This window comes from Salmo salar, chromosome ssa13 (assembly GCF_905237065.1).
Source record: "Salmo salar chromosome ssa13, Ssal_v3.1, whole genome shotgun sequence".
Classification (NCBI taxonomy): Eukaryota; Metazoa; Chordata; class Actinopteri; order Salmoniformes; family Salmonidae; genus Salmo; species Salmo salar.
The window spans coordinates 43,150,487-43,169,725 of NC_059454.1; the positions used below are offsets into that span (position 1 = coordinate 43,150,487).

The window sequence follows — 19,239 nt, forward strand, 5'->3', positions numbered from 1 at the left end:
GACCCACGATATCAATACCTGTCACTCAAATGACTGATACAATAGTACAAAGGTGGGAGGAGATACTAGACTAAGTGCTAGGGTCATCATGAAGGGAGGAGACCCTAGACTAAGTGCTAGGGACACCATGAAGGGAGGAGACCCTAGACTAACTGCTAGGGACACCATGAAGGGAGGAGACCCTAGACTAACTGCTAGGGACACCATGAAGGGAGGAGACCCTAGACTAAGTGCTAGGGACACCATGAAGGGAGGAGACCCTAGACTAAGTGCTAGGGACACCATGAAGGGAGGAGATACTAGACTAACTGCTAGGGACACCATGAAGGGAGGAGACACTAGATGAACTGCTAGGGACACCATGAAGGGAGGAGACCCTAGACTAACTGCTAGGGACACCATGAAGGGAGGAGACACTAGATGAACTGCTAGGGACACCATGAAGGGAGGAGACCCTAGACTAACTGCTAGGGACACCATGAAGGGAGGAGACCCTAGACTAACTGCTAGGGACACCATGAAGGGAGGAGACACTAGACTAACTGCTAGGGACACCGTGAAGGGAGGAGACCCTAGACTAAGTGCTAGGGACACCATGAAGGGAGGAGACCCTAGACTAACTGCTAGGGACACCATGAAGGGAGGAGACCCTAGACCAACTGCTAGGGACACCATGAAGGGAGGAGACCCTAGACTAACTGCTAGGGACACCGTGAAGGGAGGAGACCCTAGACTAACTGCTAGGGACACCATGAAGGGAGGAGACCCTAGACTAACTGCTAGGGACACCATGAAGGGAGGAGACCCTAGACTAACTGCTAGGGACACCATGAAGGGAGGAGACCCTAGACTAACTGCTAGGGACACAATGAAGGGAGGAGAAACAAGACTAACTGCTAGGGACACCATGAAGGGAGGAGACCCTAGACTAACTGCTAGGGACACCATGAAGGGAGGAGACCCTAGACCAACTGCTAGGGACACCATGAAGGGAGGAGACCCAAGACCAACTGCTAGGGACACCATGAAGGGAGGAGAAACAAGACTAACTGCTAGGGACACCATGAAGGCAGGAGAACGAGAAAGAATTCCAGTTCAGTTACATTCCAGAAGCAGACATAAAGACATGTACTAAGACCTACACAGTACCGTAATAAGCACTACTGCAAGGCAAGAACCTCCATCTGACTAAAGAATTTAACTCCAGTGTGCAGCATGAGGATTGAGACAAAGATGAAAGGTATAGGCCCTTTTTCTATATAGCGCACAAAAGCTATTATGGTTGTGGAAACATGCCATAGGACTACTCTGGGTCTAGTGGCTGTCTAGTCAAGTAAGTATCTACTAGCCTAATGGGAGCAAGACAGTAATATTCTTCCAAACCTCTCAACTGACGTGTTCCCCTCACATTACCGTTCTTACCTGAGCCGTATCGTCCTGGCTCTGATACTTCCTTTTCACATTGTCCTTATTACATTTACATGTATCAATTGACGTGACCACAAACTAGGGAAATGAACCACTGTGGTGAACACCAATGGGGATTCGGGGAAAGACATTTCTATAAGTCTGTGGGATAGACATACCAAGAGTCTTGCTGGCTGGAAAGGTAAGTCCAACATCTGATTGTGGTCTTCGTCTTTATCAATAGATATAAATACGACCATAAACTAGGAAACGGAACCAATGTGATTGTGGTGAACCCCAGACATATTATGCAAGTCTACGGGACTAGTTCTGTTTGTGCTCTCCTGCCAACTTCTATGGTCATTTGCAAGACAGCACAGAACTAGGACCAGGTTAGACAGACATGCCAAGAGACCACAGACAGCGAGGACAAACATATTATAGAAGTGAGTCTATGAATCAGACAGACATGGATAAATAGGTAAGGCCTCAGTGTGAAATGGGCGGCACAGGAGACAAAACAACAGAAAGGGAAGTTCTCCTTTAATCAACAGCTTATTTCCCAGTGAGGCAAGGAGTTCCTATGTAATGACTGCCACATCCACATACCGGACAGAGTTATCACAGTGCATCAAACACATTCACACAGCCCATCCCTCTCTCTCACACACACACACACACACAAATATGCACGTGCACACACAGATGTGTGTAACGTACACTCACGCACACACAAACATGTTCCCTTAAAAAAATATATAGAAAAAAAATAATAATGTCAAAAGGAATTTCCTGACACCAGGCAAATGACCGCCCATGTAGGCAGAAAAAGCACCCTATTCCCTATATAGTGCGCTACTTTTGACCAGAGCCCTGACAAAAACAAGCGTTTGGCATCCTATTCCCTATAAAGTGCAAAGGTTTTGACCAGGTCCCTGGTCAAAATTATTGCACTATATAGGGAATAGTGTGCCTAGGCATCTGGTCAAAAGTAGTGCACTATATAAGGAATAGGTGCCATTTGAGACGTAACTCCTGTGTTTTTGTGTGAAGGCACTTGTTCACAATCACATGTCGATACTGGTCTGAATCCCATCCATTCAGCCTTGCAGTAATGGAGTTACATCAACTAGGCTTACATGTAATGAGATGTGAACATTCAATACATGCTGTATTGTGGCTCCCTGTCCCTCCAGGCGCTTTACGGAGCATATCGGTATGTACACCTGCAGTCGGGCTAATAACAAGGCCTAATAGTTTTTTGAAATGCACAGCAAAAATCACCATGGCACATTCAGTTGGTTATTGCTTCCTTTCATTTAACCCACAACTCCTCTAAAGAAACTGGAACTCAAAGTTTGAACATTTTACAGGCCAATTCAAACATGGGAAACTAAATCACATGATTTAGACTACCACACTCTCAATCACATAGTTAGATATGGAGAATAGATTGAGGGTCCCTCCCGTAGTAACTAAACTGCAAACAAACACTGTGGTACATCGCTCCTGCCCTCTCTCCCTCTTTTCATCCCTCCCTCCCTCTTTCATCCCTCCCTCCCTGCCTCTTTTCATCCCTCCCTTATTGGGCATACACACATTAATCCCCTGGGACTGAACGGCCTCTGTAGATTTAGTCAGGCAGACAAAGGAGGAGCCAGGGGAATGGGGGGTGCATGCCACTGTGTGTGTGTGTGTGTGTGTGTGTGTGTGTGACGCGAAGTTCGCGAACGAGTAGTTCTTTTTGAACGACTCTTTTTACTGACTCGAGAGTCACGATTTGTTTTTTGAGTGACCAGTTAAATTTGAGTCGTTCGTTTTACCTGCTAGTCCTACAGCGGGATTAATTACAAGTACCTCCGACTCAGTGGCTTCAGAGACGTGCTACGACCAACAACCGTCTATCATATGATCACAGGAAAATAGATCATGCAATATGTCAATGAATTGATTATTGAAGGCTATGATGGACACAGCTTTATCGAACCAAAGCATACACAGACTCCGTTTAAAAAACTCCAACTCGAGAACAGATTGTTCGGCGGGGCTGCAGTTCGCAAACAATATCGTGCTTATCACCCCCACAGCAGTCAAGCAATGCATTCCGCCAAAAATCGTTCACAATCTAGTCCGGTTGCGTCCACAACTAGACCTTGTTTCAAATGTATCAAGAAAGAATCTTATTTGTATGCCCAGAAATCAACAGAATGTACATTGATTAAAAGCACACTTTTACAAGTCTCAGTCACAAATGACAGCTTCAATAAGTCCCCTATGGCGAATGACATGTGAACGAGAGGCTTATAGAATCATGACTCTTGAGTTTTCAGTTCAGCAGTAGGGGGTCCTGTGTGCTCTGCGCATTACCGATTAAAATGAATGAAATGCGTCGAAAGAGTTGTTCTTTTGACTGAACGAGTCAAAAAGATCTGAGTCAGCAAAAAGAGCCGAACTTCCCATTACTAGTGCGTGTGTGTGTCCGTGCATGTAATTGAGGGGGGGGCTGTGTGTGTGTGTGAGGCAGACAGATGTTTGGGGGGGGGGTAGTTGGGACATGAGTTTGATGAAAAGTGTGAATAACGGGGGACAGAGAGACAGAGAAAGAGAGAGGAGGAGAGAGAGAGAAACTGCAGACAGGAGGGGGGGGCTGGATGGTTTGAAGGGGTGGGAAAAATGTGTGTGTGTGAAAGAGAACAAGAGCGAGAGAAAGAGAGGGGGGGTGACACAGACAAAAAGGGGGTTGGAGGGGATTTTCCCTGATAAAATATGTACCAGTGTGTGTGAATGAATGCAGTGACTATAGCAACATTTCTGCTTGAACAAAAACAACCACAGTTTGCGCAGGGAGGAGTGGGACAGAGAAAAATACAATTACAAAGACAAATGAGAGAAAGACAGGAATGAGAGAGGTTGGAATGGGCGTAGAGAAAAATGAGTGGAGAGATTGGAAGCCATTAACGTAGAAATATTACCACAGGCTGAGTGACTTGACTGTGTGACTGGGAACATAAGGAGTAGAAGCTCTGCAAGTGTTGCCCTGAGATGATTTGCTCTGTCCAGGGCACAGCAGTCATAGAAATAGAATCACTGCACAAAATCAATGCCGGTCCACCCATCATGGCATCACTGACTTGAATGTAGATGCCGTTCTAGTGGTTGTATTTCTTTGCGTTTGGTGCCCAGATGCCACCGCCACGCTGCCCTATCACTCCTTGCTATTGGTTAGTTCAAACCCTTCTGGGGGCACGGCGGACAGACAGGGATGGATGGGGACACGGGGAGTGAGGAGTGGGGGAAACGGATGGAGGAACCCTCATAAGTTTGCTATTGATTCAAACCCTTCTGGGATGGAGGGGAGACATGCATGGGGCATGGATATGAATGGAGGGGGAAGACAGGGGACGAGGCACGAGTGAGGGCGGGAGGGGACACGGGTGATTATGGGGACGGGGGGGAGACAAGGACAGAGGAATTCTCATAAGCTCATTTAGGGCTCATGACATTTTGTCAGCCAGTGATTGTCAAGCAAATAACTGCCGGTCTCACTGTAAATGACCGTTAATTAGCATAAACACATTTAGAATAGCACATAGCCTACAAGCCACTGATGCAGACCTTTGGAACATCTACATTTTTAAAAGTCTAATAAATCCATGTAATATAGCCTACACCTTCACAATAAATCCATTATTTATTCTAAATTAACATGATAAAGAAAATGTAGTCCATTTCAGAAGAACAGAATAGCACACTCTTAAATTGTCCTAATGTTAGGCCCTGATCTGGCTATGCCATATGGCTGTGGGCTACACTAGTTCATTTAGCAGACAAGATTTGCTTTGAATTCCGTGGAATTATTTTATAGTATGAAAAATAAAATTGAACACAGCTGAATAAAATGGAAAGAATATTTTCTCCAAACGATTTGAAAGGAAGTGCGCACATGCAGCTATTCCGTGTTGAGCGGTTAACAAAGAAACAGGTCCTCTTATATGCTTAATTTAGAGTTATTTATGCCACTTTTGTAGTGATACAAATGTTGGATTATATGTTTTGATGTTTAATACATTAAGGCTGCATGAAGGGACTAATGATGATCTGAAAAAAGTCACAAGCTGCACACACTTCATCAGTCTCTCATTCACAATTTGACAAACACTTGATAATTTCCCGGCGGCATCCCCCTTGTGTGGCTGTAACGCCCCCTAAAAATCCATGCCTTATGCGGCCGTCGTGCCCTTGGGCTGAATATAATAGGCTAATTATAAATTTCCTTCTCCCGGCTGCCGTGTTGCGAAGCACCTCTCACTCACATGGCTCTCTCAGATGTAGCCAATGCCCGTCACATGATCGGGTCCTTCTCACAGGCATTTCAGCTAAGAAATAGGCTACAAGTGAATGAAGACAGACACATCGGGGATGCAACTGCCCGAATCCCTCTTAACGAATTCTGAGGCGCATATTTAAGATGTTAGAACTGTGCAATAAATAAATATCCCAAACATACAGTGGGGCAGTTGTGGGATGCGATAGATCCAAAAATAATACAAACACTCACATCAAAAAACTTTTTAAAAGCAATGAGGCTGATCGTTTAGCTTACATCTTTTTTAATAAACTATTAGGCTATTTTTTCACATTATAAGCCCAGCAATGTGCACATTGTAGGCTATAAGAGCGAATGTTCCAAAATGCAATGAATTAGTGGGAAAAGTGACAGCAAATGTGATTAAGCATGTAATGCATTATTATAAAGGTGCATTTTTATGGTGAAAATTATATTCCTCAAACTTCCCTTAACTGGCATACATAAGCGCTGCTTATATATGCCAGTTAGGCTCTACAAGTTATAAAGCAGATTAATGTGCTTAATTTTAAGAAGTTATTTGTCCACTTTAGTTGTGATACAAACCTTATCAAAACATATAGGCCTATGGGCTAGGATACATGAGGTGTACGACTATGATTTGAAAAAGTATGGGCTGTTTCTTGCATTAATGCACAAGCTGGGCATCATTCACAAGTGATAGGCTATTCTTAATTTAATGTCGTCTTCACATATACTAAATTATATATGTGTGTGATATTAGTTTTGATTTAGAATGCACCATTTTCATGCATCTGTCTCGGGAGAAAGGGGCATGGGGGGAAAAAAACACGTAATCTACAAAGTTAAATAGCGAATGGAGGACTATGCACTTAAATAGAAAATGGGGGACGCTTTTCCCATGATTCATTTTCCTGCCAACTAGGTAGGCTATACTCCTGTTGTAAAGCGAAGCAATGTGCTTAATATTAGGAAAGTTGTGAAATAAATATAGTATGGCTGGCCTATAGAAAGCTCACGCAATTGCATAGTCTATAGAAATGTTGCGCAACATGAGCACTCATTTGCATTCATGTCAGAGTGATTAGAGGGACAATAGAGTGCTGAGTACCAGGAAGTTAGCAAGTTTGGTAGGCTACTAATGACCATCAGCAGCATCAGAGCTTGGAGAAACCTAATTACCGTGGTCACGTGGAATTTGACTGTGGTCATAAATCGTGAGCGCCAGTATGGCGGTAATATGGCCACCGTAACAGCCCTAAGTTCGTTAAAGCATTGCTCATTATCTCCGGCTGATTAATCACGTGAGCACAGAACAAAAACTGACCGGCAGGGAGGTGTGCGTTTTGGAAAGAAACGTTTTAATACAAGAGCCGTTGTTACATTGCACTCTGACAGCAGGCAAAATAAGGCCAGAAACATTCTCTCAGCCTGACGAAGACCTTGGGGTGGAAACGTTGCACAATATAACTGCAGGAGCATTTCTACAGTATCAGGGTATCTTTCATTCATCTGAATTCACATTTCAATCTTTATTTTTTATTTATTTAACTAGGCAAGTCAGTTAAGAACAAATTCTTATTTACAACGACGGCCTACCCCGGCCAAATCCGGACGACGCTGGGCCAATTGTGCGTGGCCCTATGGGAAATCCCAATCACGGCCGGTTGTGATACAGCCTGGAATCGAACCAGGGTCTATAGTGACGCCTCTAGCACTGAGATGCAGTGCCTTAGACCGCTGCGCCACTCGGGAGCTAATCTAAGGAGGACCAATAGGAATATAGTACTTTGATGATGAGATGAAAGCATGTGTTCTATTGGTCAAATCCTAACTTGAAAGGCATGCAGGTAACTGGAACTGTCCTGATATCAATACATGATTAACGTAACAGCTTCATTAATTTCACTGGTTAGACATTGGCCCAGAGGTGGGATGGATACTGAGATGAACAGAGACACTGGTAAATAGCCCACCTGAGACAGTTAGGCTAACTTACAGTATATCAAAGCCCAAAACACTGATCTTCAGCTAACAGGTCTACACTTGAGCAACTTACCATGAAGAGAAACATTTTGTATTTGGATAGAAGCTGAATGAAAATGTGCACTTGTACACAAACGGCAGACTGTCCAACAACCACCACGGTATACACAAATCATCTTTCTTGAGAAGAGAGGATCAAATGGACATAAAACACCTTATCTGACTTTGAAAATATAAAATCATCAAAGTTAAACTTCCTTCCTCTCATAATAAATCGACATCACAGTATCCGACTCTTTGACATGTTGCTCCTGTCCTGCATCTACAGAGAGACTGGGAGTTGGAAATGTGTTTAAAAACTAAAAACTTAACTTTGATTCTTGTATCGAACACAATGATTGTTCTCTACCTATTAGGGAAACCCAGGGCTGAAAAACACAGCAACTACTTTTGTCAAATCCAGGTCAAGCATGTGAGACAGAGGGTAGTGAAGGTATCAAGCGCACAGTGGACCGTTCACTACCAGATCCCTCAGAGAGAGAAAGAGAGCAGAATAATAGATGGTTAGATAATTCTCTGACTCTTTAACTCCCTATCTCCTGTCCTCTCTCCCCTCTTCTCCTTCCCCACTGAACAGTCTATCTAATCCAGGTGAGAGGGCCATAATCAGCAGATGGCTACATGATGAGTCAGGATTACAACATGTTACTAAAGTGGCATAGGCCGACTACTGGAGTGGAGCTCTCACCACAATGGATGGATCAACGGGTTTTAGTGCATTACAACGCATCAAACTCTTATCTACTCAAGCTCCAATCACAATGGATGAATGAGCCCTTTTATTACTATGACTAGGCCCACTACACATGACTGGTGGCTTGCTATTCCTGGAGCTTGTTCCTATCCATGGATGAAAATCAGCCCTTTGTCTTATTACACATCATTACAACTGACCAAGGATAAGCTGATCATGTTTGAACTGAATTGTTTCAGACAAACAAAGAGTACTAAAGTGACTTAAAAGGACACAACTATTGGAGCGCTCTCCCATGCGTGGATGGATGAGCCTGATAGCGTACTGCAGATAGAAATAGAATGATTAGAATGGCCAAAGCCTCTCAGATCATAGCCATTTGATAGGGTACTTATTCTATTTCTATGCTACAGAGAGCATCACCTCTGAAGCAAACGGTTTCATAGGAGTTCATTTTGGTATTGTGACTTAAGAATATGGATGCTGTACTCATTATGGCTTTCAGTGGTTGTGTTCAGGTGTTTAACATGAGGTTGTCAGCATTTATATTAAGAAGGAATGGTCTGATAATGAATTGAGCACATCACTATTATAGACCATGGCAGCATCCAAAATGGCATCCCATTCCTAGTGGACTACATAGAGGGAATAGGGTACCATTTCAGACACAACCCATGTGCTACTACTCCCGGTGGGCTAATCCAATCCAACTCGTAACCTGTGCTTCGACTCCCGTTTATCAAAAAATGAAATACGAATTATATTTTCATTAAATGCATTATATGAAGGTCCACTACCCCAAGTGATTATTATTCATTTTCATCAACCCCCAAAAAGCTGTTTCCTCATCAAATAGTCTACCTAAAGTGAATAACCAAACATAGGTGTCAGGAAAGAATATTGCTCTTCGTTTAAAAAGCAAAAAAAGGACAATAATTTTGCATAGCCAATTTTGACTTACAAATGCACAAGTCATTTACAGCCAATAATGTATATAGACAGTCATTTCTATAGACCGTCTGTCGTATAGGGGCTGGTGTGGCAATCGTCAAGACAATAAACACACTGACTGATTATTGATTGATCATAACCTAGAAAGCAAATGGCAATGTCAGCGTTAGCAGCCGATAGCCGGACATTGTTTACAATAAACACAGCAAGTCCATCCTCAAACGGCCTCTTTCTTGCTTTTCACTGGCTGCTGCAACTGAATGTTTCGAAGCAGTAGCAAGGAAAAAGGCTATGGTCTAAAATAGGCTCCAGCGAGCGAGGGTTTGCTATAATTTATAATGATATCAAAGTTTGAAATCCCCCCCTCCCCAAAAACAACATAAATGGAAACGTTATAATGACAAAATATATTCGTTGTTTAAGCTAACGTATAAATCAATTGGCAAATAATAAATGTTATGCCATTATACTAGGCTATCCCCGCCCGCGCTACTAAAATCTGGCAGAACGTAAACAACGTACCGGTCGCCTTTGAAATAATTTATGAACATTGTAGCCTACCATGTGCCAGGGCCACTAATTTTTAACTCATTTTTGCTATCGTTCTTTTTTTTTTTAACATCCGTTATTAGACAGTGGCAACGATGATGATTATGAACATGGTATTTTGCCTGCTAATGCCTGCAATGCAGTGAAGAAAACGATATGACAACAATAACGTCTAATGTAACTGGCCCCTCTAACAGTACAACTGGCCCCAGCTTGCCCCCCCCAGTTGAAATGGTCTAGAACCACCACTGCCATGTGCTGAATGTAAAATAACAATTTGATCCGATATCACCGTCTGGAAGCATTTTAAACCCCAATCAGATATCACGGTTGTTTGTACAAATGACACATAGTAACAGCTAAAACTACCCCGGTGAATAGAAATATACATTATATTCCAAGCGGTCAAGCAGGGTTGGAAATGTGTTACATTGCAATAGAAATAATGTCGAAAGCAAACTGCACTTACCTAAATGTATCATCTCGTTGACGTCCGTTCGGATGTATTATAGACAAGCTAGCTAAAGCCCTATAATGTATATTCCTGTTATGTAGCTCTATAGCTAACCAAAATATTTCAAAAACGTTGCTCAAGCGACCTTTAAATTGCACTTCATTGCCATTAATTGTTTAAAAACAATATTCCCTCAAAATAGGCAAGATACGAGACGTTTTCAAATGATATCCTTTTAAAGCTTCCCCTTAGTGCTGCCTGTTGGTAAATCCAAACTTGAAAATCCACACTCGAGTCGTCGAGTCTCAGTCTATATGAGAGCAGGCGGTATGTCTACGTGCTGCCATGAAGATGCTTGCCTTTCCGTTGGTTTGATGACATTGTTCTCCGTCAGCCCTTCGTTGTGGCGAGATAATCATGTACAACCTATACGTGCATATACCTTCAGGACGTTCATTTATGTACGTAATAGACGAGATACGAGTCACACGGCCATCTGTGTACAAGGTGGAACTGCATACGCTTGCTGGCTTCTCCTTTCCTCACTAGAATCGGTGGAGGCACTTGCCACAGGCTCGTCCGATGCGCGCACGGCACCGCTACCCACCAGGGCCACAAGAGGGAGGCAAACGCAGCTCGAGTTCAACGGTGGCAGAAGTCCGCGAGTTGTTGTGATTCTGGATGGACAGATAGCTACCAACAAATGCAAGAAATTCCCTTGTGTTGAATCGCAAGTGACCCGTTTCAGCTAGTTTCATTTTGTTGTTGATAGCATGTCTTCTTTTCACTGATTTCACGTCAATGCTAATATGGCAACAACAAAAAAAAATCGCCAGCTATTCAACAAACTATAACGATTTATTTGAGAGACAAGTGCAAATTAATTTAAAACATTGGAGACGAAATATAGTTTACATAGCTCAGCCAACCGTCTTTTGTCCCATAGTCACGCACGCGTTGGTTTTGTTGCTAAACAACCAACCCATCTATTTAAAAGCTCAAGTGCAAAATGAACAAGTATTTTGACGCCCCCTGGTGTATTAATGAAATGTCCGCTGTCGCTGTGCAGTGTCACTGAAGCATGATGCGGCATTATACATGAACAATTTCCCACAGATCTAGGGCTGCTGCATGCATCAAGCGTCTGAGTGCTGATCGACTTAAAAAAAAAAATCATAATTCATAAGATTACATGGACAGGAGGGACCAGGGGCTGTACTGTATGTGTTATGTGTCTAAAGAGTATGAGTGCTGCTCTAGGATCAGTTTTGCCCTACCAGGGGAACCTGATCCTAGATCAGCACTCCTACTCGGCAACACTTGATACATACGGTCTGATCTTTAAAGTTCAGTTGACATGAGCTTATTCAATCTTTCACATTGTCATTACATCAACCCGTAAGGCATGACAGTAATTGCCAAATACATACTTTACATGCACTCATACTTCACAAAAGGATAGCCGATAAAATACACTCAAGGTAGTATTTTCATTTACTGACCCACACCTAACCTGGTCCCAGATCTGTATCTGCTCTTGCCGACTCCATTGCCAAGCCATGACAATCATTGACAAGGATTTGGCATGATAGCACAAACAGACTGGCACTCGGGCTAAACCACACAGCACACAGAGAATATTGAGATCTTTAATAACTTACAAAATAGTTTGTTACAAAAATGAATATTAAGAATTCTACAGTACGCTTGGTTTCATAGCACTTTGTCTATTTCTGGACCAAAACATTATGCTATGCTTGTTTTCAGTGTATTCTAAAAATGCAACAAATGATGTATATTTTACTATCAAATTCAAAGAGGAGGCAACTGAGATAATTATCAAACTTTTTCCACAGGGAAAGAGATTCTGTCTTTGAAAATGCAAATAAAGTTACACAAATAACAAAATAAAGACAAGGCCTGAGACACATGGATAGTGATGTTACCTAACAGTACAATTTCAAAAGATAATGTTTATCTTAGGCACTAATGTCGTCACTATTCCACCTCAAATACACAAAATTACGCAAAGACACTATACATTTGCCAAACAAACAATGATTGCTGCACAGCAAGTTATCTAGAAAAAGGTGGGAATTTTTAGCACTTTAGCCTGGTCCCAGATATGTTTGTGCTCCTAGCAACTCAATTGCACTTGCCCATTGTCAAGCCAAATGTTTGACATGACAATGAATGACAAGGGGTTGGCATTATAGCAGACAGCCACAACTCAATTGAAATTGTTAATTTTCTATATTAAACCTAGGGTACAAAATATGAATGCATTTTAATCTTAATTTAGCACAAAACAGATCTTAGAACAGCCAGCAATAACATATTGCTCATGAACTACTTACTATCTATTATACCTAAATTGTATTGAGGTCAATGTCCATTCAGATAGGCAGTGTTCTCTGGCCTCTTTATTTAAAAAAAAATAAATAAAAGACATTACCTGTTTCAGTTATTCATTTCTATCAAGCATAAAAAAAAAAATAAAAATAATTTAAAAAAAATTGGACCTTTTTCCACTTCTATGCATTTGGTCATCAAACATTTGGTCTCTGAAATATCCCTTTCCTCTATTTGTGGTCACCTGTTAATTCTTTCAGCAAAGTTATTAGGCCTCAAATGATTAAATAAATGCCAAGTTCAGATGTCAAGTGCAAACGGTTGCTTCAACTATCAGTCAAGCTAGCCTATTGAGCTCCAGCATTGTCAGTGAGATTCCAATCAATCAAGGGATGTCCTTTGCAGCATGTGTTACTTGACCAAAAACAAAAAAAGTATTGTAGGAGCCTGTAGAGCCATGATATTGTAACAGAGCCTTATTTGTCCAACTTAACTGTCGTTTTACATTACCAATACCATACTCCTAAGTTTCATCAGGGACAGACTGGCCATGGGGCAGTTGTGACAAACGCCAGATGGGATGGTCCATCTTAAGACCAGTCGGCCTGTTTTAAATTGTTGTTTTTGCACAAAATGATCATTGTTTGGATAATAACGGGGGCCTCAATGGAAGAAAAAAAAAAAGATTTCTGGTCCCAGTCCATCCCAAGTCTCACTAATCAGAATGAACGTGACGAAGCCTGGAAATCGAGGAAGTCAAACTGTCATAGTCCATGCTTCTGCTGCAACAGTTTCTCAAAATAGATACGTGCTGCTAACCATAGAAACATTGGGTCTCAAAAGGTGCTAGTCCTTAGAAACTGTCAGCATTCCAACACTCCAGCCGTCTCCCAAAATGTGCACTTGTCTTGCACACTCCCCATTATTAAAAGCATTGGATCGGTGTGGGGCCTAAGCATTGGCTGGAGGGGTCCCAACCATTGTTAAATCCATGATGATGAGTGTGCACTCATTAGGAGAGCGTGGAGGAAGGGATACATGTACCTTCAGAGAGTGTTTAATTCTCCAAGGGGGCACGGAGGGGGATACAGCCGTCCATTTCGAGAGACTCAGGCCAGCCTTCATACTTGTTACTGCTCTTACTGTTCTTCATACGCTAGGGGAGAGGGAGATAGAGAGTGCATGAACATTGGGCTTTACAGCAGGGGTTCTCAAAGTGGGTCCGTGCAAAGTATATAATTGAGAATTTTTTTGTTTTTAAACATAAATGCACTGTAATGTAGGCTTTAAAACTGCCAAGTTCCCTCTGCCTCGTGGCAAACTGTGTAGAATTGCAGGATATTAGCTTTAAAGCTTAACAACAAAAAAATCTCTGCCCGATGACAAAATGAGAAGAATTGCAGGAAATTAGCTTAAACTGCAAAATCTCTCCGATGCCTTGTAAATTCTCTTCCCCCGGGCCCAAGACTTGGTTCGTCCAGCCATGTACTGCAGACGTCATAGTAAAACTCCTTGTAATCGGTTTTTAAAATCGCAAACAAGTTATGTTCCGATTATGAATTCTGATGTTATGTTCTGATGAATTTGCAAACACAAAAGGGGTCCCCGAACCCACAAAGATTGAGAACCCCTGCTTTACACAGAACAAACACACTGACAGAGCCATAGATATATTACCTATGGACAGAGCTACAAGGAAGAGAACGGTGAGTGTACAGGTGCCTCATGTGTCAGAGGTCATGTCTCCTCATCTCACACGTACACATGTTCAAGCACACCCAATTATAAGTATTCAGGAAGTATGCAGGATCACCGTTTGAGTTGCGTACTGTATACATTTGGCTTAAGGTAAAGATAGTCTACCTGTTCGAAAGGACTCTTGTTCTCGATTCCCTTGGCTCCTACAAACACCCAGCTGTCTCTGAAGGTCAGCTCCTTCACAGCTGTGCTACCCAGCTCCTCAAACAGACGACGTGCCTCGTCATTCAACCTGACAGAGACACATTAGGTTACAGTCAAGTAGGCTATAATGTCCATAACATCCATTAAGAGACAGTTTCCTGGACAAATATTAAGCCTGGTCTTGGAAACTTTCAGTGGAGATTCTCCATTAAGTATGCTTTTTCGTCAGAGTAGTGTTAACCTGTGTCCCTTAGTGTTGTGTTTTTCGTGACAGGCAGAAATGCATTAAAAGTTGTCAGGAAGCAAATGTACATTTTTAGATGTAGTTGTACTGTAATGGTGTACTTCATTGTTAATCTGGTTTTGCTAAGCAACTCGCCCCTCCAGAATTCTGTGTGTGTGTCACAGGGCGTAATAACCACAGTTAAAAGCTTCGCATGTGACTGGAACTCACTTAGCAGTGCCAGTGGGGCAGAAACTACACTATAACAACTCTCTGGGGGGGGGCTTCCGTGTGTGTGTGTGGGGTGGGGGGGAAAGAGTGTGGAGAGAGAATATTCTGGACTCTTACTTTGTGGCAGGATCATCAAAGGAAGCTACAAACACAAGTGTTCCCTCATGTAGGGGCCGGAGATACTTCAACAGGTCAGTAACATCTGAGAATGTAGGACAGAGACGATGTCTTAAAGGGGAACGGTTAAACACCTGGATTTATCAGAACAACATGGGTTGGTTTCCTGCACACAGATTGATTCTAGTTCTGGATTTAACAGCATGTTCAATGGAGATTCTCTACTGATAGTGCTTCTTAGTCCAGGACTAGACTTAATCTCTGTCCGGGAAACCGGCCCCATTTGTACCCCTTATTTCACAGAATAGCACATTAATATTAGCTAGTTTAATCCTCTCACCTCCTGCCCACATATCAAAAGATTTAGTGTCTAAGAGCTCTCCCGATACCCCTGAAGAGCAGAAACATGAAGTAGTGGGGTAAGTAATTAGTACACACATAATTCAACAGTTAATCAAGCATCACTATTCGGAAATCAATTGGAAAATTTAACTTTATCAAGATTTGTAGGAGTATGAGTGAGATTCTAATTTCTTACCATTTACTAAAGCAATGTTTAGTCCTCTGCCAACATTGTTCTTGACACTGCTCACAAGGCTGACGGGGAGAAATAGGAGAGGTTGGGAGGCGAGAAGGGTACAAGAGCACAATTATTTTGTCTGGAGGGGTTAACATACTGTTCAGGGGTCGGTTTCCCCAAAAGTTTTGTAGCATCCTAAACCCACTGTAGGCAATAGACAAAAGATGAGAGATGAGCTTAGAGCTACTAAGCTTTCAGGAAACTCACCACGAACAGAATGAAAGGCAGAAAGAAGGGATGATGCTACAGACGAAACCACCAGATTGATGGACTAGCCTGGTCCCAGATCTGTTGTGTTGTCTTGCCAACTCATATGGTCATTGATCATAGGAGCTGGCAAGACTGCACAAAGATCTGGTACAAGGCTAGAAGGACAGCAAGACAGACAAATAAATAAAATGGCATTTATTATTATTATTAAATACTTGCATTCAGCTCTTCAGGCAAACTTTAAGGCCTGGTTTAAATGAGATTACGGCAGAAAGAGAGATGGGAGAAATAACAAAAACAAAGAGGAGGTAGAGAGAGAGAGATGGATGGAGAGAGAGAGATGGATGGAGAAAATTGGCGAGAGAGAGTGTGATTGATAGACAAAAATTCTCACATCTTATCCTCCAGGCAGATTTTGGGCCCAATGACGTTGGCGGCTCCAGAGACAAGACGGAAGGCCAGATGTTTCTGAGGACATGGAGCCGAGAGACCACACTTGTACCTGCGTGGTTTGGTCTCTGGAAGAGGGCAAGAGAGGAGACATGAATTAGCACAATAGAATGAAAGTGTACCCAGGCAGGGAATATGGTTCTCAACTAAGGGACATAAATTAGCACTGTCCCACTGATATTGAAAGGTTCCAAAATACAACGCTTCAAACTAAGTGATTGCCACTGTAAATAATGGTCTTAACTTGCCACATACCAGCTGTTGGCTCTTCGTTTGTCCCTGTAGAAAAGATAAACAACAGTCAATGAAACAATCAACACTGAATCATAGCTTGAATCAGCAATGTTGTCAATTCTTATAACTGTTGTCGTGGAAATATTGAGTCAAATATTTCTCAGATACCAGAGCTTGTGAATTCAAATAGACTTTATTACAAAAAGTAACAAAACCGAGCAATTCCTGTCCCAATTCTTGCGTGTTAACGCCCACATCTGCTCAGTTTACAAAAAAAAAATACAAAAAAAAAATACATTTATTGCATATATACTTTCCTAATAAGTGCTTTTCTAATAATACTTGATTAGTACAAACATATGTTCTTATTACAGATACATGACTTTTGGTGCCTATATTAATTAAGGTCCACATTTTCTGCTTACGTTCTGTTTTTACATGTCTAGTGATTAACTCCATGTTGACCCAGTCTGTAAACTCCCATGGTTTCTGCTTACATTCTGTTGTGATGTGTCCAATGGTTAACTCTTTGTTTATCCAGCTCTGTCCAGTCACCTGAGCTCAGCCTTTATTCTGCCTACACATGTCTATTAATTAACCCTATGTTTTCTGTCTCAATACTTCTGGCAGAACAGTCTAGATACTGGAGAAGAAAAAAAAAAAAATATATAAAAAAAAATAAAAATCAACCATAGTCATGAATTTTGACCTACACTGTTTGATCAAAGTTCAGTTTAGTTCAATATTATTTCAGCACACAGAACCAAATCTCACATGCACACGGGTCAGCTATGTTTCATCAAGACTGGGTTCAATCCAAAACATGTAGATTATACTACACACATACAGAGAACAGCAATGGGGTTGTCTCTTACCACTGAAGAAGTGTTTGACCAATGAGCTGCTGTCCCCTCCGAGTATGGAGCTGGCTAACACCCATGTGAGGCCCAGTAATAGCAGCACAGCCACAGCTCGCATTGGCCCTGGCACACAAACACAAACCATTACATTAGAGTGATCAACAACAATACATTACATTCATTAGATAGATGGGCACACACACTTTCTCACACATGACACAGACAGTTTTGGTAAGCATACCAGTTCTTACCTGCCAATCTCATTATTGATTTCTTTCAGAAGCAAGGGCAGACAGGCAAATAGTCCTAGGGATAGAAAAACAAACAATGAGACAGAGACGAGACTAATAGTAACGTCAGTAAGCATATGGGCTTTTCACCGGAGAACAATGATGTTTGAAATCTTAAAATTATACATTTTAATCAAATTAAAGTAATCTCTACCAATGAGATGGATTCTATCAGACATGGGTGGTGAAGAGAAGGTGCCCACTGCAAGGAGGGCAAAGTGGCAACACCCACCCACCCACCGTACAATATATATAAACTTTCAGTAAAATTAGTATATCGATTTCCTACCTATTTCCTATAATCGATTGTCCCAGCTGGTAAATCACCAGCTCGTCACCTGGGACTTTTATTTCTTCTAAGGAAACCACAATACTTTCCCCTCGTGAAAATGCACCATTGCTGGGAAGCCACACTTGGAAGCAAAAAAAAAAGTAAGCCAATGAAATATGATTTGGACGACTTAGTTGACCATCTGTAAGGTTTGATTCGTTCCAGTTTTGACAAGTACGCAGGATTTATGTTTATTTCATCAAGCTTGCGATTTTCCGGATACGTTTTGAGCCTTGTATTTTTCGGTGACGTCGGTCACGGGTATGCGCAACATGGGCTCGCTTATCACCCGCGCGTTAATTTTTCTACGCTACATAAAAACACGTTGACGATATGATGGGATATCATCACCCAAATGCATTACATAAACTAATACGAAGCGAGAATGGATTAGAAAAACTCAATAAAAATATGATTTGAAATAGACTTACCCCCTAGTCTAAACCGGTCTAAAAACGGACTTTAGAAGGGAACCATCTCTAACGTAAATTCTGGCAAAATTGGTCGACTTCGTTTTGCATGGCCCGGTGCCCCGGGTAGGCAGAGTTTGGCTAGTTAGATTATTCCGTCAGAGTTTCGAAACACAGAGATGCAATATCGCGAGACTTTCGGGAACGCTTGCTCGACCAAACAAGCTGAACAGGCCGGGTTGGGTTTTCAGAAGTCAATGCGAGAAGAAAAAATGAGTCCTTAATTTTCTCAAAATCGAAAGGCATAACCTCGATTCGAGGTAACGTCTTAAGGTATTACTCCAACCTCCTGAAAGTGACAGACTGACACGTTTTCATTTTTGTCAAAAACAACTTTACATCGAAGGGGTGCCTTTGAATTGAATGATTGCGCATGCGCAGTTCGGTGCCATACGACATTAGGCCCGATGACGTGTTTCTCCATATAGATGCGGTCTCCCCAACCGCCCTTTCACCCACGGGTTTCCATGGCAATTCCATTGTTTTGGTGAAGTTCATTGACCTTTTACCGCATCTATGAGTTTAGCTAGCCAACGTCGCTATGACATCGCCTACAAGCGT

General features: G+C 42.1%; 2 protein-coding genes across 4 annotated transcripts in view; both read right to left on the reverse strand.

Moving 5' to 3' along the window:
- The window catches only part of wnk3 (WNK lysine deficient protein kinase 3), an 81,300-nt gene extending 69,514 nt beyond the window's left edge, over positions 1-11,786 (reverse strand). For both annotated transcript variants that reach the window (XM_014135796.2, XM_014135795.2), the window contains exon 1: positions 10,444-11,786. The gene's annotated coding sequence lies outside the window, so the exon portion shown is untranslated. The remainder of the gene's footprint in view (positions 1-10,443) is intronic.
- A 277-nt stretch (positions 11,787-12,063) lies between these two features.
- LOC106567024 (protein FAM3A) lies at positions 12,064-18,986 on the reverse strand. Of its 2 annotated transcripts, none has more exons than XM_014135803.2 (10): positions 18,640-18,986; positions 17,839-17,893; positions 17,603-17,710; positions 16,749-16,772; positions 16,438-16,561; positions 15,792-15,850; positions 15,594-15,644; positions 15,254-15,338; positions 14,644-14,770; positions 12,064-13,936 (listed from the first exon to the last, which is right to left on the reverse strand). In XM_014135803.2, the coding sequence occupies exons 2-10, from the start codon at positions 17,849-17,851 to the stop codon at positions 13,838-13,840; spliced, it is 690 nt and encodes a 229-aa protein (XP_013991278.1). In that variant the 5' UTR covers positions 17,852-17,893; positions 18,640-18,986; the 3' UTR covers positions 12,064-13,837. The 2 variants fall into 2 exon arrangements, with proteins under 2 accessions (XP_013991278.1, XP_013991275.1); XM_014135800.2 differs by lacking the exon at positions 18,640-18,986 and adding an exon at positions 18,167-18,616.
- Between the last annotated feature and the right edge of the window lie 253 nt (positions 18,987-19,239).